At 36.1% G+C, this 22696-nt stretch overlaps 1 protein-coding gene across 2 annotated transcripts in view; it reads right to left on the bottom strand.

Annotated features, from left to right (window-relative positions):
* Positions 1 to 22696, bottom strand: part of LOC148312752 (uncharacterized) — a 518102-nt gene that overhangs the window by 487471 nt on the left and 7935 nt on the right. For both annotated transcript variants that reach the window (XR_015838852.1, XM_088273863.1), the window contains exons 2-15: positions 22335 to 22512; positions 21362 to 21443; positions 16741 to 16833; positions 15025 to 15109; positions 11726 to 11873; positions 10604 to 10713; positions 9461 to 9640; positions 7793 to 8005; positions 6086 to 6235; positions 3786 to 3966; positions 2709 to 2773; positions 2498 to 2626; positions 1240 to 1383; positions 177 to 348 (exon numbers count right to left, since the gene is read on the bottom strand). Coding sequence is in view for 1 of the 2 variants with exons in the window: in XM_088273863.1 (XP_088129989.1) it covers positions 177 to 348; positions 1240 to 1383; positions 2498 to 2626; positions 2709 to 2773; positions 3786 to 3966; positions 6086 to 6235; positions 7793 to 8005; positions 9461 to 9640; positions 10604 to 10713; positions 11726 to 11873; positions 15025 to 15109; positions 16741 to 16833; positions 21362 to 21443; positions 22335 to 22512 (1930 nt within the window). In the remaining variant the exon portion in view is untranslated. The remainder of the gene's footprint in view (positions 1 to 176; positions 349 to 1239; positions 1384 to 2497; positions 2627 to 2708; positions 2774 to 3785; positions 3967 to 6085; positions 6236 to 7792; positions 8006 to 9460; positions 9641 to 10603; positions 10714 to 11725; positions 11874 to 15024; positions 15110 to 16740; positions 16834 to 21361; positions 21444 to 22334; positions 22513 to 22696) is intronic.

Genomic DNA, 22696 nt, shown 5'->3' with positions numbered 1-22696 from the left:
TAATTCTTGCGCTTGTTGTATTTTTTGCCAACGCTGCCATCAAGTTGGCCCAGGACCGGGACGAATGGAGAGGACTTGTGCACCAAGTGCCTGACATTCCAGAAGACCACGACGCTCAGCATTGAGCAAGAAGATGAAGAAGTTGTATTTTTTATATTTTAAAATGTAAAACTCACATAATTTCCATTTCTTCGTCGGTGTAGTATTCGTCGCTGTCATATTCGTAGGCAGTCGTGGTGGTTGTGACCTTTTTTCGCACACAACGGAAGGTGCCGGGCAGATTGAGGCACTCAAACATGGGGCCCATCTGTGCGCAATCGTGTCTACCCAGTTCACATTCGTTGTCATCTGAATATACACAGAAAAATATATAAAATGAATTTCTTTAATAAATATTATCTAAGTAATTTCAAATATTAATTTACAACATTTTAAGTCCAAATACTTGGTATAAATACAAAATCTGGATTATCTCCAATTACAGGAGTTATTAAAAAAAAAATTGACATCCCATCAAATAATATAAGAGTTTCTGCTTAGTAAAAAGCTTCTTTACATCTCACCAATAGATGTCTCTAGTGAAGTTCTAGTGATTCAGAAACAATGTTTCAATATTGGTTCATATATATAGAACTTCCAAGAATTTTAGTAGTGTGGTTGTCAATAATGGGTAGAATTGGTGAATGTTACACGTGTGTAAAGTGATCACTTAAACCAGCCTATGACGGTCGTCAGCCCCTTAAATGCCCAGATTTCCATATTCTTCTTCATCTTTGATGAGATGTCATAAAATAATATGAAAAATAACTCCTACAATTGGAGATAATCCAGATTTGTGAACAAGTATTTGGACACACTCAAAATGTTGATCAGTGTCAATTTTGTAAATTTGGTTTATATGGTTAAAATGATCAATTTGATAAATTCGGCCAATTTGATAAATTCGGCCAGTTCCATAAATTTGAACAATATGATAAATTTGGCAGACCCTATCAATTCAGCTAAATTAATCATTTTGTTCAATTTGTACAATAGGTTGAATTTGAAATTTTCGGCCAATTTGATAAATTCAACCGATTTGATAAATTTAGGTCAATTTGATAAATTCGGCCAGTTTGGTCAATTCGCCCAATTCAATAAATTTGGCCAATTTGATAAAATCTGTCAATTTGAAATATTCGGCCAATTCGATAAATTCGGTCAACTCACAGTATTTCAGTTAAAATCGTTTACGGTTACCTTCACAAGTGCTGGATATAGCGTTGAGTGTATATCCGGTGCCGCAGCTGATATACCGGACACAATGGTATGATCCGATGGTGTTGTCGCATCTCTGGCTCTCTGAGCAGTCGTTCTTGCTGTCCGTTTGGCATTCATTGATGTCTGGAAAGAAGTCATATTGATCAATAGGACTATTCAGGTTGTATCCTTGTGGTAACGTTGTGGACTTGAGAGTGAGTTAAAAGGTTAAAAAGATCTTGAAATGAAAAAGGAAAATGAGATGCTGTATATGAGGGAGTTACAGCTAAATTCTACAAAAGTCCTTTGAGGATATTTTTTTATTTTTTTATTTTTATTTATTTATTTTTTAATTTTTTTTCATAATACATAGTTACATTCAATATACATATTCATTTCATATACACATTTATTATACGTATTACGGCTCTTTAGGCATGGCCTGTCTTATTAATAGTGGAGTATACAAATAGGTGCCTGAGAGCGAGTGTTTTTGCCTAGAATTTTCACTCATGAATTACATGAAATTATAGTAACTTTAAACATAAAGAGCAAGAGGACGGTCTCCAACAAGATGGACAGACCAAATAAAGGAATTAACCGGATCCTCGCTAAACGCTGCCATCAAGTTGGCCCAGGACCGGGAAGAATGGAGAGGACTTGTGCACCAAGTGCCTGACATTCCAGAAGACCACGACGCTCAGCATTGAGCAAGAAGATGAAGAAGAAGAAACATAAAGAGTAAATCCACTCACAAGTAGGCATAGGCTATGAAACTTATAAAGTTAAAGCCTGAGTAGGGACATGATAAACGGTGTTGCATAAGCCGTAGCTAGATTTCAGAGTCACTTGAACGTTGGGTAATTAAAAAAAATAGGTGCCTGAGGCAAATACTGAGTGTAAAGTGGTATAACTTCGTCAGGAATGACGATGTGAGGAGAAGAACTCAACAGCCCCTCATACTGGAAGTCCTGAAGAGGAGAAGGTGGATATGGTTGCGACATGTCCTTAGAATGCCACCTGAGTGCAACAACCCCTTATGTATCTTCTTCCAACCCGAGGATTCCGGCGCCCCGGAAGGCCGCTGACGGCCATTCACCGACTAAACTCAGCCGAACTTCGAGACGCCGGACTGACCTGGGAGGAAGCCACGGATATGGCGCATGACAGAGTGACTTGGAGACGTCTCGTGTTGGTCATATGCTCCACCTAGGGAGCGAACATGGAAAGAGAGAGAGAGATACAAATTATGACATACCGACACAGGCCAGTGTGACAGGGTCCTTCGTGAAGCCAGGCTTGCACGTGCAACGATGTCCTCCCATAATATTGTGACAAGATTGATGCTCGTCACAGCTGTGCGTGCGTTCACGACACTCATTTATATCTGAAAAGTCATAAAAAGGCATTATATTTTCTCTCCCTACAAAATGATAGTTAGTGAGTTAGTTGAAAATCAGGAATAATACCTTCGCATCCTCCATTGTATGTCTTCCTGTACCCTTTAGGACATACGTTCTGACTTCGCGATGGACTGGAATCATTTACATAAAAAAATATATAGATTATTGTCATTATTATCAATTGAAAATAAACTTATGGTTCTACTTAAAAAACAACTGGGATTGCGTATAGAATTCAACAGTATAAAGGATGTCTGGAGATCGGATTTGTAGTCAGTGAAGACCAAATGCCAGCTATATAATGCTTGTTTCGCTCCGATTCTCTTGCTGTGAGACGTGACACCTTCAAGGGCCTAGAGCGGCCGTATACTTAGCTCAGATAATAGATGCCTGCGAAGAATTTAGGCCTGCGGTGCTTTGATTTTGTGAGGAATGAGGGAATACGGCGTAGGATCAAGAAACCCATGGTCGTAACTGTTGTATAAAAAAAGTTATTGACAACATTTTAAGTGTGTCTAAATACTTATTCATAAAATCTGGATTATCTCCAATTACAAGAGTTATTTTCAGATTATTTTTTGATATCTCATCAAATTCGGAGCTCACATACTAATAAGAGATTTTCTGCTTAATAAAAAGCTTCTTTTCATCTCACCAATAGATGTCTCTAGTGAAGTTCTAGTGAAGTTCACAAAATCTGGATTATCTCCAATTACAGGAGTTATTTTCATATTATTTTTTGACATCTCATCAAATTCGGACCTCACATACTAATAAAAGGGTTTCTGCTTAGTAAAAAGCTTCTTTTCATCTCACCAATAGATGTCTCTAGTGAAGTTCTAGTGATTCAAGAATAATGTTTGAAAATTGGTTCATATATATATAGAACTCCCGAAAATTTGAGTATTGTGGTTGTCAATAATGGGTAGAATCGGTGAATGTTACACGTGTGTAAAGTGATCACTTAAACCAGCCTACGACGGTCATCAGCCCCGTAAATGCCCAGACTTCCATATTCTTCTTCATCTTTGATGAGATGTCAAAAAAGAATACAAAATTTATCGCTTCAAATGTAAATTATACGGATAAATATATTTGCACGCCAATTCATGGTTACATGATTTGGTGGATGCATAATGATACCTCGGTATTGGGCGTTGCGTGGGCCTGGAAGGGTTAGGTCGCGCCTGGGAAGGTCGCGGTGGCTGAGGTCGAGGTATAATGGGTCGACTGGACTTGACCTTGCAGTCATACCCTCCGGGTTCGTTCACGCACACACTGCCCGGCGTGCATATCTCCTGGTTCTCGGCACATTCGTCAATATCTGGAAATATATCCAATATTACGTAACAAATATATCGTAGTCATACAGGAGAAAGTGACCAAGTGCATTTTATATAAAAACGTGATCATTGACTATTTAGTATCTCACTAGCTTAATATTGCCCTGAAAAAAACCCAAAGCAATTTTAATCTTTGAAGTATCATATATTGACTTGTTAAAAATGAATGACTGCATTGATGTTTATTTTCTTACCAAGCAAAAGTGATTTAAATGGCCCTCCTGAACATTTTACGTTTTGTCAGTTGGTCACTTTCTCCTGTACGACTACGATATCATAGTCGTACAGGAGAAAGTGACCAACTACCAAAACGTAAAATGTTCAGCAGGTCCATTTTGCACTTTTGCTTGGCAACAAAATAAACATCAATGCAGTTAGTCATTTTTAACTAGTCAATATATTATACTTCCGAGTTTAAAATCCTTTGGGATTTTTCAGGGCAATATTAAGCTAGTAAGATATCAAATAGTCAATTATCACGTTTTTGTAAAACAATGCACTTGGTCACTTTCTCCTGTATGACTACGATATATGTATATTAAGTTGTTCGGTTTCTCTCTAAACTGAGTTTTTTATTATTTTTTTATTATGAGATCATGAGATCTTGTATCCCTTATGTTACTGCAACCATATAAGGTCAATTGTGACCTCCCTCTGTGTCATAGCTCACTCTCAAGACCTATGTGAGTCATGTAGCTCACGACCTGTCTTGGTGGTAGGAGCTTCACCTTCTCGGAGTCCAGTAGAGGTCCTACAAGGATGTGACTTCGTTTGCGAGCGAGTGCGTCACAGTTATAGAGAATGTGGATTGGTGACTGACTTTACTGAGCCATGTTGGTTTTTCTTTATCGCGCTTTGTTTTATCGACAGAACACTCAGTCACCTAAAGATTCATTTTAGAATCATTGGCCGGGCATAAATATATTTTTTTCCGCCAAGGCAAGCCAGTATTGGTAGTATTTTGGACTGTGATTAATAGAATACTTATTCAGTATTACGAAACAATAATTATAATCCTAAAATGTGATAGTAAAAATTAAAAAAGTGGCACTCAAAAAACTGATCTAAGGCGTAGGATGTTTAGGAAATTCATAAAAGTGGGAATATCTGGAAAACAAAGGCACTTTTACTGAGGTCATCTTATCAGTTTTTGGTGAGTCATAAGCTGGCCTAACACCCCTTAACCGGATCCACGCGGCTTGCATAAGCGTATGTGTTTTTACAAGACATGCCCCATACGCGGCTGACATAAGCGTTTGTGTTTTCACTTTGCTCCAAGTTTCCAACCTCAGTTCAACTTGGAGGGATTTTTTCATGGTGTGGAACTTTGGATAAAATAATACGTCAATCCTCGGCCTTATGACATCTGTTGAAATATCTGACTAATAATTTGTAACATCACAAGGATAAATAAAACAACAGATCCCTGATTTTTCTTGCGGTCGGTAATTAGTCCGCGCCATAATCATGCCCTATATCTGTCTCACTCTCGACGCTACGCATCGCCAGTGGGTAAGAGTGACACACGATGCGTGCTTTGATTTATTTATGTTACGATCTAATTTGTTTATATTACGATATATTTCAAGAATAATGTGACACACGTGTATTATAGAGTACCAAAAAGGCACAATGAATCCCATTGAACGTTTTTGTTCAGGAAAATAAATCGTTTCTTAACTAAATACATGATAAAAGTAATCATTTAAAAAACGGCGAAATACAGTCGCGCACGAGCGTCTCTTAGGAACAAAGTTAACGCGTTTAAAAGGTTAAAAGGAATACATAAGATTATGGGACACCATGTATACATCATACATATACATACTCAGGATGTAGGTCGTTCTACCATATATACCTAGGTCATGCCTTCGAATCATGTTATCTTACTGTAGCCTCCATGAATTCTTTGGTCTTCTTCTCTCACAAACATACACACACACACCCACACACACAAAAACAATATTTATAACTGATGGCGGCATACTTCCAAATCTATTGAATTGGCACTGACAAACTTATTATTCTTAATTATGTCTTATGTAACAATACAGAATGATTTTTATCCATTTTTTTTTTAAATAAATAAATATTGATTACCTTCACAGCCAATATCAGGTCGGATTTTGAAACCAGGAGGACATGAAGTCTTAGAGGCTTTATCCTGGCAGGTGAATGTTCCGTACGTGTTGAGGCAAAATTGACTTTTGCGGTTGCAGTCGTCGGTGCCTTCCTTGCATTCGTCTATATCTGTAACACCAAAGCCAACTTGCAAGTCAAACCTTATACAGTACAAACCTCAATAATTCCGTAATAGAGTGTCGATGAATAATGGTTGAGTGGAAATGCGATGACTGACCATTCTCTATAAATGTCTTTGCACTGTTCCGTGTCTGTCTGCTGTGCTGGTCGGGGTTGTGGGCGTCTGTGTATCGGCCAACGTCGGGTCGGAATCGGATCTAGATCTAACTAAATACTAATCCCTTTCACTGCCTACACTGGAGTTCTTCTAGAAAATTTGGTGACGGGTTTACAAACTTGTATTTATTTAGATTGGCAACAACAGGTATATTGAAAGCTTTTAAATGTAAATTCACAGTAAAATTGGGATACAATTTTATATTGTTTTACATTTTCAATAAATTTCGCGACTTAGTTGAAAAAAAAAATTGCTTTGCAAGAGCAGATCTGTCAGGAAGCCTAGATGCTCCTGTATCAGATCTGGGCATGCGGTGGGACAGCTTTCAATAAGTACAAACCTCTAGCTACAAGATGCTTTTTTTTAGATGGGAGTTGCATTTATTATTTACCTTGCTTATCATGCACAACGTTTATAGATCAATTCATGGATTTTTGTTTCTTCTAGCTAAAAACATGTTTTATTTTAATCTGTGTTGGAAACAGGAGGGATAATCTAGTGTGGGCCAATCAGGAACTTCTCAGCATTTGCTCATTGCTGGGAGGAAACCACGTTGCACTCCACAGGAGAAGCCGGACTGCTGACTGTCGTCAACAGGCCTTCCGTTCCACTGGAAGAGGGTTCGGCATTCGGCATCGTGTATTAGCTTAGTTTATGGTATTTATGTCCTTCATTTTTTTATCATGTCGGGTTGTGGTCCCGTGGTTAGTGTCACAAACTCTTGAGTCAGAGTTTCTCGGTTTGAACCCACTCTACCACAATTTGATACCTATTTCTAATAATGAGCCGAAATAGTATGAAATTGAAGTATTTTTGTAAATAGTAAAAACAAAAATATTTAATATAAAAAAAATCATGTATTATACCACCTCTCATGACAGTTCCTTATGAAGGGATAGGTCTTCATTCATATCATACATGGTTTTTCTCCACAGAGAAATTGTATTTCGACTGCAGTGCAGTCACGTTCCTATAATTTCCTAAGACGCGGTATGATCGATAATCCTGAAATTATCCGGAGCATTGGTCTGTATGTTCCCGATAGTTACCTAAGACAGCGTTGGCATAGATTGTTTCACATTCCTATAAACAGGACCAGCCTACCAATGGTTATGCCTGTAGGAAGAGCTACCGCTATGTTGAACAATATCACATTGAATATTGATGTGTTCTATGTGTCTGAAGGAGTTTTCCGAAGCGGGATTCTTCTTCATCTTTCAGTCTTCTTGCTTACTTTTTAATGCATTCACCTTGAATATATTGTTTGTAATGAATATATATCATTTTTTTTAATAAATTGAATTTAAAATTGAAAATTGAAAACAGGACTCCATTATGCATAATATAAAATAATGTGAAGGGTATAAATATCAAGTTTATTAATTTACCTGAACAATCAGCGATTTCTTTATTGATCCTGAATCCTGGTGGGCACACATCCGGGATGGTGGTGTCTTCGGCTTCCGGAACGGACTGCTGGGAGGGAGAGAAGGGTGGGGGAATCACAGGAGGAGAGGGGGAAAATCCACAGCTGAAGGATCCAACAGAATTGACACAAGTCAGTCCTGAGGGACAAGGCGAAGAGAGACATTCATCAACGTCTGCAAAAAAGAATAAAAAAAACGTTAAAAGTAGGAAAATATAGCATATACTGCTCAACAATATCTAATATTAATATTAAAAAATTAGAAATTATACAAAATAAAGCGATGAGAATAGTACTAAAAAAATAGATATAATAATATAGAAAAAATGAGAGAAGAACAACTGGTTATCTATAAAAAAGAGACTAGAATTAAATATGCTGATCTTTATATATAAATTTTTAAACGATAAATTACCCAAATATTTTAAGGATAAAGTGTTAAATAAAAATTTTCATGAACACATTACTAGAAATAAGGATAAAATAAGACTGCCATTGTTGAAAAAAACCGAGTCACAAAATTGTTCAATGTATAAGGGTTTGAAAATGTATGATGAGATGCCTGAATGTATGAAGAATGAAAAGAGTCTGAAAGAATTTAAAAATAAATGTTTTGTTTACTGTAAGAAAATGTATATATGTACATATGATGTAAATTAAGTGTAGTGATGTACTAAAGAAAAAAAGAAAGAAAAATAATAATAATAAAAATAGGAAGAAGACGTATATCCTGGCTGGGCGACTTGAGAGAGTGGTTCCTTAGTGGTTGCTTAGAGTGGCTGCAGACAGAGTATTGCCATGATGGTTGCCAACCTTTAGCGTGGAGTGCCACAATAAGACTACAGTATTATATTACAAGGGAAAGTGGAAGGTAAACTGTGCATAGGAAGAAGGCGTATATCCTGGCTGGGCAACTTGAGAGAGTGGTTCCACTGTAGCACTGAGGCGCTGCTTAGAGCGGCTGCAGACAGAGTATTACCATGATGCTTGCCTACCTTTAGCGTGGAGTGCCACAATAAGACTACAGTATTATATTACAAGGGAAAGTGGAAGGTAAACTGTGCATAGGAAGAAGGCGTATATCCTGGCTGGGCAACTTGAGAGAGTGGTTCCACTGTAGCACTGAGGCGCTGCTTACAGCAGCTGCAGACAGAGTATTACCATGATGGTTGCCAACCTTTAGCGTGGAGTGCCACAATAAGACTACAGTATTATATTACAAGGGAAAGTGGAAGGTAAACTGTGCATAGGAAGAAGGCGTATATCCTGGCTGGGCAACTTGAGAGAGTGGTTCCACTGTAGCACTGAGGCGCTGCTTAGAGCGGCTGCAGACAGAGTATTACCATGATGCTTGCCAACCTTTAGCGTGGAGTGCTACAATAAGACTACAGTATTATATTACAAGGGAAAATGGAAGGTAAACTGTGCATAGGAAGAATGCATATATCCTGGCTTAGCAGCTTGAGAGAGTGGTTCCGCTGTAGTACTGAGGCGCTGCTTAGAGCAGCTGCAGACAGAGTACTGCCATGATGATTGCCAACCTTCAGTGTGAATTAATACAGTAATAACTAGTATTTTAGCACTATTTTGGCATTTAGAATGTCCGATTGTGGAGAATATTGGTACATACCGTTGCAAACTTGACTTTGCTTGTCGAACTGGAAGCCCTTTGGACATTTGTTGCGATTGGAAGTCCGCGCAGCAGGCTGAGGGTCGGCGTTGGGATTCACACACTTGTGCGAACCAGGCGTGTTCACACACGTGGAGCCAGTCTTACAATTGTGGATCTGCAGGTCACACTCGTTTATATCTGAAATTAACAATCAAACAAACACTTAACTCAGGTGTTATCAAAAGTCTACAGAATAAGAGGGCATGGCATATACATGCCCAGAATCTTAGTCAGGTCTTGCGCAGTGGGAACAATAAATATAACCCGAAAGCTTGTTAAGCTCTGTCGGTAAGCTCTAAAGAAAGCTTATAATTGAAAGAGTTAGAGTGGTGACGAAAGAACGGATTTGGGATGTGCAAGGTGCTTTTATGAGTAGACGAGGTTGCTTAAATATTATCTTTTGAAATATCATTGTATGACTGAATTAAAAACGAAGATATTAGAAAGGAATTCAAGGCGGACGTAGAGATAGTTGAAAAGATTTTAAAAAATTATTTAAAGCGGTATGGACTTGTGGAGCAAATGGATAACAAGAGAATGACTAAGAAAATATATTTGGGGAATGCAAACGGGAGAATAGACAACCAAAATAGCAGCTGAGGAAGACCGAGGAATGAGGAAATACGGCGTAGGATGCAGCAATATATGGTCACATCTGTCGTCAAGATGAATGAACCATCTAGACTCCCTTACATTGCACTGCATAATAATAATAAATAATAAAACCTTACCACACCCCAATGGTGCATAGGGCACTGTGTCATATAAATGCAGTGTTATCATGATCGTTTTTTTACACATGAAGGAAGGGTGATCAGCCCTCCGCTTCAGGTACCAGTCCATGGTAATATTGAATAAATATTACAGTGAAAAAATCACTTATATTTATTTTACACCCCTTGGGAATCGAACCTGGGACCTTCAGAACGGTAGCCGAGCGTGCTGACCATTACAAATGCACTGCATAGCCAACCTTAGGGTAGACCAAAGAGATGGATTGACAGCTGGAAATCGATATCGCAGGAGGAGAAATTCCTCTTAAAAACAAGCCACAAGGCCTACACTGATAAGAAGTAGAAGAAGAAGATATAAAAATTTTACCTATGCAGGATACATTGTCAGCCATTAGCTCATAGCCAGGATTACAGGAGCATACGATGGCGTCTCCGGTATCGGAACACTTGTGGTCACACGGATTCTTAGAGAGACACCTGAAATCACGCAACATATCATTCTTCAATAATTGGACTGGACATTTTATGCCAATGTCTTGGGACTGTTCCATGTCTGTTTGCTGCGCTGGTCGGGGTTGTGGAGGCATCTGTGTACCGGCCAACGTCGGGTTGGAATCGGATCTAGCTGACTCACTGAACTTACTAACTATTGATCCCTTTATTCACTGATTTGGGGTTTAATTTTTTAATTTTATATAATGTGTGCAAGGAAAGTGATTTATTGATGAATGTTAGCATATCCAAAATTATGGTTTTTGGAAAGAGATGAATGTAGATCTGAGTGTAAAATATTGGTAAATCTAGAGATTTTGGAACAAGTAAATGATTTCGTATATTTGGGTAGTCTGTTTTCTAGGGATGGAAAGATTGATAAAGACATAGAAAGGAGAGTGAATGGTGCACTGAAATCAGTTATGGCAAATAAAAACCTATCAGCGAAAGCTAAACTGGCAGTACGCAACGGAGTCCTGGTTCCGACCTTAAGTATGGAAGTGAAACATGGAGTTGGCAAAAGAAGGATGAAAGTAGACTAAATGCAGTCAAAATGCGATATCTCAGAAGAATGTGCGACATAACGATATATGTTAGATGTTCAAATAGTGAAATAAGGAAGGAATGCAAAGCTGAGACAAGCATTATCGATAAAATTAAGAAAGGTGTGTTGAGATGGACATGTAGAACGAATGAGTGAGGAAAGAATGGTAAAACAAATCTATGAAGCAAATGTTATTGGAAAAAGGAGCAGAGGAAGACCGAGTAAAACTTGAAAACGAGAAAACTTGTCCAAACAATCGGCGGGTGTGTATGAGGAGATGCATGAATGTGGAAGAGGCGAGGAATGTTTGCAAAGACAGAGTGGTGTGGCGTTCTATTCTCTCTGCCTACCCCTGCGGCGAAGCGGCGTGATGGTTAGTAAGTTAGTTAGAAAAGAGATGGCAAAGTTTAGAAAGACCTACAAAAACTTGACTTGAATTGAACTAGAAATTACCTGTTGAAGTCCAACTTTTGGCAGGAGTGATTGTCGGGTCTCAGTTTGAACCCAGTTCTGCATTGGCACTTGAACGATCTCCCGTTAGGAACGCATTTGTGTGCGCACAAAATATCTCCCTCTAGCTCACAGCCATTGCGATCATCTCCTGAAATGGCATCACCAAAATTCAATTAAAAGTGGCTCAACTTGACACGTGTCGCCTACTCCCAAAATCCGCCAGATCCTATTTTATAAGATTTTAAAATAAATACTCTATCGGAATGCCAATTGTGGGTTTTATTGTTAAACCCTTTCCGGTCTATAAAATTTAAAAAAAATTCCACTAGGACCACAATAGATTTACAGCATTACAGGGTTAAACAATACATCCAAGTTTTTTTTAATATAACTACACTTGTGTTAAAAATTTATTTTTATTTTGAATATATACCATCTTGTGTCTTATTATTACATTTTATACTAAATGCGAGTGAGAAAAAAATATGTTTGCTTGTATTTTAACACTAAACTGATGAAGAAAAAAATGTCAAATGACATTCGACATAGAACCGGAAAGGTTTTAAATATTTATATACTTGAAAACCCTGCTAAAAAATACTTAAAAACAGCGTTTTATTTCAAATTCAGCTATAATCATGCAACTTGCCTTCTGAACCATATCGGCCAATCAGAAAGCGGGGATAGGTCAAAAATTAAGATACTGAAAAAAAATCTAAAAAATTTTACAATTCTCTTTTTCATACTATTTTATCTAAAGATAGACAAATCTTTTAAACATAAATGTTACCCGGAGAATTTAGCATTTTTTTAAAAATCGACTTACATGGATCTGGCAGATTTTGAAAGTAGGCGACACATATGAAGCATCTATTGTTATTTTGATACAAAAGAAGATGATCTGAGCTTCCCAGGGCTTACGACTTGGCATTTGCTGGCTTCAGCGATCACTTTATACACAATGTAACATTCACTATTCTGTCCATTATTGAACATCCATTTTGTGTTAATGGTTTTGGGTACCTTCCATATGCGGGTAGAATTTTCAGTAGATTTGGAAGTATGGCTGATTGTGACGTCATAAGTTGAGAAATATGTGAAGAAATTTTTAAAGCTAAATTCAATCCAGTGATTTCGTGTTCTGTGTTTGTATTCAATGAATACATAAATGTGTCCTGTCCGTTAATATTAATATATATATATATATATATATATATATATATATATATATATATATATATATATATATATATATATATATATATATATATATATATATATATATATATATATATATATATATATATATATATATATATATATATATATATATATATATATATATATATATATATATAAATATATATATATATAAATATATATATATATTTATATATATATATATATAAATATATATATATATATATATATATATATATATATATATATATATATATATATATAAATATATATATATATATATATATATATATATATATATATATATATATATATATATATATATATATATATATATATATATATATATATATATATATATATATATAAATATATATATATATATATATATATATATATATATAATATATATATATATATATATATATATATATATATATATATAAATATATATATATATATATATATATATATATATATATATATATATATATATATATATATATATATATATATATATATATATATATATATTTTGTCCACCTCCGCGGTGTAATGGTCAGCGCGTTTAGCTACCGTGTTAGAGGTCCCAGGTTCGATTCCCAGGAGGGTGAGAATAAATATTTGTGATTTTACACTCTAATATTTATTTAACATTACTCTGGACTGGTTCCTGTAGCGCAGGAGTGATCAACTTGCCTATAATAATTAACGATCAAGATAACATTGCGTCAATACGATGCAGTGCCCTATGCACCATTTGGTGCGGATAAGGGTGAGATATATATATATATATATATATATATATATGTATATATATATATATATATATATATATATATATATATATATATATATATATATATATATATATATATATATATATATATATATATATATATATATATATATATATATATATATATATATATATATATATATATATATATTTTATTTTTACAAAAATGTTAGTAATGTTAGCATATAACTACTCACTGAGATTTAAGTCTGCCGGTTTCGAGACGTACCCGTCTCTTCGTCAGGACAATCACTACTACAGCATGCAAACAATACTATACGTCACTACCATAGCACTATTCACACACTCACAACTACACAAAATGTCAATCACATGGGGTTTTTGTCGACCCGAGGACCAACATTCACTAAGTATTGCAGAACAACATGCGCTAAAGGCTGAGGGTCTGACTTTAATTTCAGTTCAATTTAATTTATTTATTTAAATTAATATAAACATTACAAACTTTAATTTTTTTTAATCGTATGCATAAAAAATACATTAAAATGAAACATATGCAAGAACTATTGCTAAAGGTGTAGAAGAATCCCGCTTCGGAAAACTCCTTCAGACACATGGAACAGATCAATATCCAATGAGATATTGTTCAACACAGCGGTAGCTCTTCCTACAGGTATAACCATCGGCAGGTTGGTCCTGTGTATAGGAATGTGAAACAATCTATGCCAACGCTGTCTCAGGTAACTATCGGGAAAATACAGACCAATGTTCTGGATAATTTTAGGATTATTGATCATACCGCGCAACAATCGATAAAAATGCGTAATCAAATACACATTCTTTCTAGTCTCTAAACTATTGTAGCCAAGCATACCCTGGAGAAACTGGGTCGGGTAGAGCCGAGGATAATAGCCGTACTCTCTCACGTAGAGATACCTCAGAAACTTCTTTTGGACTTTCTCTACCATAAGAGAGTACTTAAGCTGGTGTGGCTTGCACACCTTTAAGTTACTCCTCAACTTCCTTAGTGTGACTTGCACTAAGGATGTTAAGGAGTCAAAATAGGTTGAGATTATTTAGGTTGAAAGGAGTTGGCAGAGTCTAAAGTGGGTGTTGACATCTTGCTTGTTCAATGTTGAACCAAATAGTCCAATGATTAAGCAAGATTTATATTTTTTGCATGCTGGTGTAGTGATTGTCCTGACGAAGAGACGGGTACGTATTGAAACTGGTAGACTTAAATTTCGGCGAATGGTTTTGTATACAACATTTAATAAAAGAAAAAGCAAAAATGACTAAACACAAGGTAAATTCTAAAAATATTAATAATATGATTTACCAAGACTTTTTGGTCCAGGATTTTCTTGAGGTTTTGTGGAACTAGCTTCTTCAGGTTTATCGGGAGCTAAATTATCCATTGCAAACTGGAAAATAAAATATTTTTAAATAGGGTGATAACGAAATGCATTAATTGAAGAATTCCCTTTGATTATGTATACATATCGCTCACTCCTTTCAACAACGTCAAATATCAAAAAACTTGATTTTTCAGGAGATCGTTTTTAAAGTTTAAGAATATTATAAAATGTTTTAAAAATAAATATCAAGCCACTTATACTGTGCAACAGATCTTTTTAAGTAAAACCTGAAGATTTTTTTCTCCATTTGAAAAATATTCAGTATATTTAAAAAAATAATTATACAATACCTTTTCTTCAAAATACAAAAACAACACTTTCTGCCTTGCAGCGGGTAAATATTAAGTTAACAATATGCCGCTTTTGCTGGGATATAGTACATTTTCTGGGCATTCCGAAAACATGCACAACTGAAAATTGACGATTTTTGATATATGACGTTGTTGAAAGAAGTGAGCAATATGTATGTTCATCTGACATTGTGTGAGTATTTTAAAAATTTTAAGCATTAACTTTGTGGATCATTGTAATATATTTTGGAGAACTAAAATGACTTTGTTTTTTGATCCACTCACATTTTTATTAAAAACCACTAGTTCCAGCAACAACCCGTTTCCCTCTTCAGGGTATGTTTTATGACACAAACCCTGAAGAGGGCAACAGGTTGTTGCATATTATGCATGACCCACATATTTTATCAGTTTATTGGTAAATGTGTAGTACGAAGGTCTGTCAAATTTTTCATTTTCTAAGTTTGTTCCACAAAATGCCTAAAATAGTGTATTCCATAATCTGGCTGAAGAATATAGCTGTAGTTGCAATACTTATTTAGTTTTATTAAGATATGTACATATAAAAATACATAAAACAAATGAGTTATTTAATTTAAATGTTGGTTTTTGCTCTCCTGTAAAATTTGGTCTGAGACAGATATATCTCTTTGCAAAGGCAAAGAGATATATCTGTCTATAGTGTAAAGACACTACTGATATTCAGATAGTCTTCTCTATTCAAAGATGGTTCTTGAATGCCCATGCAACAGCAAGCAAGGAAATAGACTGGTCCGCATTGCTCTTCAAGAGGACCCAGAAGGAAGAAGACCACCTAGAAGACCTCCAAAGCTATGGCGTGACAGCTGCCAGTCCACAAAAGATGGATAACGGAACAGACAGATTCAAGGATGTATAAGAAGTGTTGGTAGTACTTGTGTAGGATGTTATTTTGTTTTGTTTACATTACATATCGCTCACTCCTTTCAACAACGTCATATATGAAAAATTGTCAATTTTCAGTTGTGCATGTTTTCAGAATGCCCAGAAAATGTACTATATCCCAGCAAAAGTGGCATATTTTTAACTTGATATTTAACTGCTACAGAGTAGAAAGTGTTGTTTTTGCATTTTGAAGAAAAGGTATTGTTTGATTATTTTTTAAAATATACTAAATATTTTTCAAATGGAGAAAAAACACTCAGGTTTTACCTAAAAAGATCTGTTGCACAGTAAAAAGTTGAGCAAGTTGTTTGTTAGTTATTTTTAAAACATTGTATTATATTTTTAAACTTGAAAAACGATCTGAAAAATTAAGTTTTTTGATATATGACGTTGTTGAAAGGAGTGAGCGACATATTAACTTACCTTGCAACACTCGAAGAAGACGCCAGTGCTAGAATCTGAACAACTTCTTTCCTCACCAAGAAGGATGGCGATACTGCATTCTTCGCAGCAGGTCTGGAATAAATAATGGCATACATTAACGCATTCAGTTTCTCAAGACTTAACTTGGTCTACGTAACCTACCAAACACATCCCTATATACTCATTTTTAACCATATCCGCTCCCTAGGTGGAGCATATGGAGTCCACAAACTGTCTCCAGGCTTTTCTGTAATATACTCATGTAAATATACTCATACTGTGTTATTATTAAATCTATTCATTTTTTTCAACTTCCATTTTACGGAGAATAAGAGGGAACAACAACAAAATTTTTAAAAAAATCAGTCAGTAATGTATTCCGCTTCATTACTTTACAATAATTCGAACCCTTATCCGCACTTCAATGGTGCATAGGTCACTGCATCATATAAACGCAGTGTTATCTCGATCGTTGACACACAAAGGAAAGGTGATCAGCCCTCTACCTCAGGTACCAGTCCAGGGTAATATTAAATCAATATTAAAGTGAAAAAATCACTTATATTTATTAGACTCACTCTGGGAATCGAACCCGGGACCTCCAGAACGGTAGCCGAACCTACTAACCATTACACTACGGAGGCGGAATTTACAATAAGGTATTAAAATGAATACATTAATAAAGAAAAACAAAAAGTCTTATACATTAAATAATAATAAAATAACAAATAATATATTATTATATTAAAACCAATATTTTTAGCTTTTCTACTTTATTTTTATTTGACCAGCAACCGGGTTTCGTCATTACCGACATCATCAGACTGGTGGGAGGCTATACAAATTGTTATGTTATATATATATAAAACAAGGCAGGAGTTGATAACCATGATTTGATATATTTTGCTTTTTGCCAAAAACCAATTCTGTTTTCTTCATGACAGCATTTCAACTGTCACTAATTTAAAGACAGATTTTTTTATTGATGGACGTTTTCTACTTTTTACCGACGTTTCGGATCACATAACAGCTCCCATTATCCATGTGATAAATTGCGTAACGTCCTTACTCCTTACATAGTAATTCTGTTTACATAAACCGAGCCCATATTGACATAAGATGGACTTACAGTCCTCTTATTCAGTGGAGAATCAAACTTCTTGAATGAGACCATCACATCAAACACGTCTTTAAAATACATTGTCAAAGAATTCAGGGCTGTGAAAAAATTATTTAATTTTAGACATCTCTACATATATAAATAAAACCCTTATCCGCACCCAACGGTGCATAGGGCACTGCGTCATATAAACGCAGTGTTATCTTGATCGTTTACACATGAAGGAAAGGTGATCAGCCTTCCACTTCAGGTACCAGTCTAGGGTAATATTGAATAAATATTAGAGTGAAAAAATCACTTATATTTATTTTTTACCCCCCTTGGGAATCGAACCCGGGACCTCCAGAACGGTAGCCGAGCGTGCTGACCATTACACTACGGAGGCGGACATAGATGATAAAAAGAATATGTGTATGATCACTTTACACACGTGTAACATTGACCATTCCATCCATGATTTACAAACACACAACTCAAGTTTTGGAAGTGATACATATATGTGGAGGTCCTCACCAAAACGTTTCCTTACATTTCCTTTTTTATGTATGAATTATTAAACCAAACACAGATTTTTTTGAGTGTACTCAGTTGTATTTTATTGTTGAAAAAATACATAAAAATTAATATGTGAGAATTGTTTCGCCTAGTTATGGCATTTACAAACAAATGTCACGTTTCCATGTTACATTTCCATTATAAATGATTTTAAGTAATCAGGAATTCATGCAGTTATATCCGGATGCCTCAGAAACTCGGTGTAGGGAAAACACATGAGAATAGAAAGTAAAATGAAAATATACAAAACATGTGTTCGACCAATAGCCACTTATGGGATCGAGGCAAGAGCAGATACTTCTAGAACAAAATCTCGACATCGAACCTCTGAGATGAAGACTCTCCGATCCATAACCGGAAACACATTGCGAGACCGAGTGAATACCGACATCCGGAGCATGTGTAAGACGGAGGATATCATGAGCTGGGGACGACAACGAAGGCGATACTGGTATGATCATGTAAACAGAATGTCAGGTGACATACTTCCACGTATCGCCCTTTAAGGAATCCCTGAAGGACGCAGACCCCCAGGCAGACCTCCAAAAAGGTGGAAAGACAGTCAACATCCCAAGAGCTACAAGCGGAGGCACAAACAGATCCTTAGGATCTAGAAAAAGATGAAGAAGAAGAAGGAATTCAAGCTTGTACAATTGTTACGTTTTGGTGCGATTTAATGATTTCATATTGGTTTAACACAGGATTGGTCACGTTTTGTCGATACTTTAATTAAGATTTCCATAGAATACAGGAAACAGAAAAGATATGCATTCAAATATTTTTGTGTGCAATATTGGAAATGTAATTTTTTGGTGAGGAACTCCACATATTTATGATCAATCTCATGACGTTCCATGATTGAGATAATCCAGATTTGTGAACAAGTATTTGGACACACTCAAAATGTTGTAAATAAATTAACTGGTCAAATTATAAGCTAAAATAATAAAAATAAAAATGATATTTTCAGACGTTTCTCATGTATGTGATTATAATCCAGGATGCGGATCTCACATACTATCAAAAGAGTTTCTAACTAACTAACTAATTAGACGCCACACCACTCTGTCTTTGCAAACATTCTTCGCCTCTTCTACATTCATGCATCTCCTCATACAAAACCGACGATTATTACGACTCCTGACCCGGCCGCTTTCAAGTATTTGACATACCTGATTGTGCCAAGATTTCTTCGGTCTTCCTCTGCTTCTTTTTCCAACTACATTTGCCTTACAAATTTGTTTAACCGTTCTTTCCTCACTCATACGTTCCACATGTCCAAACCATCTCGACACACCTTTCTTAATTTTATCGATAATGCTTATTTCAGCCTTGCATTCTGTCCTTATTTCATCATTCGAACATCTATCAAACATCATTTTGCCACGCATTCGTCTGAGGGATCGCACATTCACACATTTCTCTGAGTTTCTGCTCAATAAAAAGGTTCTTTTTATCTCATCAAGTAAAAGTTAGATAAGAAACTAGTATTTTACACAACCCTGGAAGATTTGTCTCAAGCGAATACGTATTCCCTTATCTCTGTTGGCTTTCCTTATCTCCCGGCTAATATTTGCCTAAACACAACGTTCGCTGCATCTGCCAACATCGCTTACAATGCTTCACACTGTACGATACACACTTTTCGCTTTCTGGAACATTGGCAGATATTTTTCCAACATAGCAACATGTCTGAATAAACACTCATACGCACGCAGGTGGTAATCTCGGTCAAATTGAATATTACCCAGTACTTGTATGGGATACAATTTTTGTTTCATATTTTCAATAAATTTCGCAACTTTGCAAGACTGGTCTGTCAGGAAGCTTAGATGCTTCTGTATCAGATCTGGGAATGCGGTGGGACAGCTTTCAATATGTACAACTAACTATTGTTAGATATACATCTAGAAGGTCTGTCAGGAAGCCTAGATGCTTCTGTATCAGATCTGGGCATGCGGTGGGACAGCTTTCAATATGTACAACTAACTATTGTTAGATATACATCTAGAAGGTCTGTCAGGAAGCCTAGATGCTTCTGTATCAGATCTGGGCATGCGGTGGGACAGCTTTCAATATGTACAACTAACTATTGTTAGATATAGATCTAGAAGGTCTGTCAGGAAGCCTAGATGCTTCTGTATCAGATCTGGGCATGCGGTGGGACAGCTTTCAATATGTACAACTAACTATTGTTAGATATAGATCTAGAAGGTCTGTCAGGAAGCCTAGATGCTTCTGTATCAGATCTGGGCATGCGGTGGGACAGCTTTCAATATGTACAACTAACTATTGTTAGATATACATCTAGAAGGTCTGTCAGGAAGCCTAGATGCTTCTGTATCAGATCTGGGAATGCGGTGGGACAGCTTTCAATATAGTACACACTTGCACCTTTCAGTACATACTATCGACAAGCCATTTTCTCTTGAGAGTACATCGCTCACTCCTTTCAACAACGTCATATTTAAAAAATCGCCAATTTTCAGTTGTGCATGTTTTCGGAATGCCCAGGAAATATACCATATCCCAGCAAAAGCGGCATAAACATTCTGGTTTTATCTAAAAAGATCTGTTGCATAGTAAAAAGTTCAATAAGTGACTTGATATTTATTTTTAATAAGGTACACTTATTTATATTTTTAAACTTTAAAAACGTTCTCCTGAAAAATCAAGTTTTTTTTATATTTGACGTTCTTGAAAGGAGTGAGCGGTATATTGACACAGTTCAAACAGTTTGATCAATATATATATAGAAGTTTCAAAAATTTCAGTAGTGTGGTCGTCAATCATGGGTAGAATTGGTGAATATTACATGTGTGTAAATTGATGGTTAAGCCTATGACGGTCGTAAGCCCTGTAAATACCCAGATTTCCACGTTCTTCGTCATCTATACGTCAAAAAAAAATAAAAAAATAAACGTTAAATAATATTTTTATACTTACGACTCCTTCACCTAACGAATTTTCGTCGCATTTTCGTTCTTCTTTCGCCATCTGCACTCCTTTTTGGCAGGCTTCTTTACGTCTGAAAAGCGATAAAATAAAGATTACGTCTTACCAAATACCTTCCAAACCTTTACCTTAATACAATGGTGCAAAGGGGCACTACATCGTATCGACGCAGTGTTATCTTGATTGTTTCTTACATCAAGGCAAAGCGATTAATCTCGCTTAAGAAAATCACTTTTATTTTGACTCCCCTGGGAATCGAACCCAGTAGCCAATATAGAATTGGTCTATTAAAAGTCACAATACATTTTTAAGAAAAAGTGACAATTACCAAATAATAGTAATTTTTACCGAGTAAAAGTAGTATTTACCGAGTAATAGTGGTATTTACCGATGGTGAAATATTCTTTTTTATTATTTTTTATTTTTTATTATTTGTTTGGGTATTATACAGCTTGTACATTAAAAATATATATAAAAATAGTTGCATTGACAATGATAAAAACTAATTAAATAATTCCATATTTATGTTATGAATACTGTATTTCACCGAGTAAGGGCGTTTGTCCACTAGATACACGGGATTTCACCATCCGGCAGTCCGGTTTTGAAAAATGAAAGCGACTACGACAGTTAAGCGTGATCCGTGTAATTCCGTGTAATGGACAATCGCCCTAAGGCAGCTTGTGCACTACATGGAATTTTACCGTCCGGCACGTGATAAAGTGTGATAAAAGGCTTGGATTGGCTTGTGCTTTTGTCCATCTTTCTTCGGATCGGTGCGTGAACACGTTGCGCATAAATTCGATCACTCCAAACTGTCGTAGTCGCTTTTATTTTTAAAAACCGGACTGCCGGACGGTAAAATTCCATGTAGTGCACAAGCACTGTAACTGTGGTATTTACCGAGCAAAAGTGGTAATTACCGAGTAAAATTAAAATTAAAATGAAACCGAATATCTCTTACTTGATCAGGTTTTTGCAGCAGTCCATGGCGCTGTCCAGGCACTTCTTGGACCTGTCTGGATCCTCGGGGGCCGTGCATCCAGACGCCGACTCCGCCCACTCCTCGCCCGTGGAGCAGCAGTCGTCAGCGAGGTCATCATCAGACGACGCATCGTCAGGACCCTCGGATGTATCAGCATCTAAAAGTAACGGAAAACATACAACGACCAATACTACCATCACGCTACTACCATCACTTAAACCAGCTAATGGCAAGTCGCATACTTACGCTATACACTACTCGGCTGTCCAAACTCAAAACACAGTAAGGAACATTTTTTTGTAGTACTTTTTTGTTGTTGCATTTTTGGCTTAAGTACTACT

Source organism: Brachycentrus maculatus, unplaced genomic scaffold (genome assembly GCF_059751285.1).
Source record: "Brachycentrus maculatus isolate JH-2025_06_01 unplaced genomic scaffold, ASM5975128v1 h1tg000033l, whole genome shotgun sequence".
Taxonomy (NCBI): domain Eukaryota; kingdom Metazoa; phylum Arthropoda; class Insecta; order Trichoptera; family Brachycentridae; genus Brachycentrus; species Brachycentrus maculatus.
This window is presented reverse-complemented; position numbering and strand designations above follow the sequence as displayed.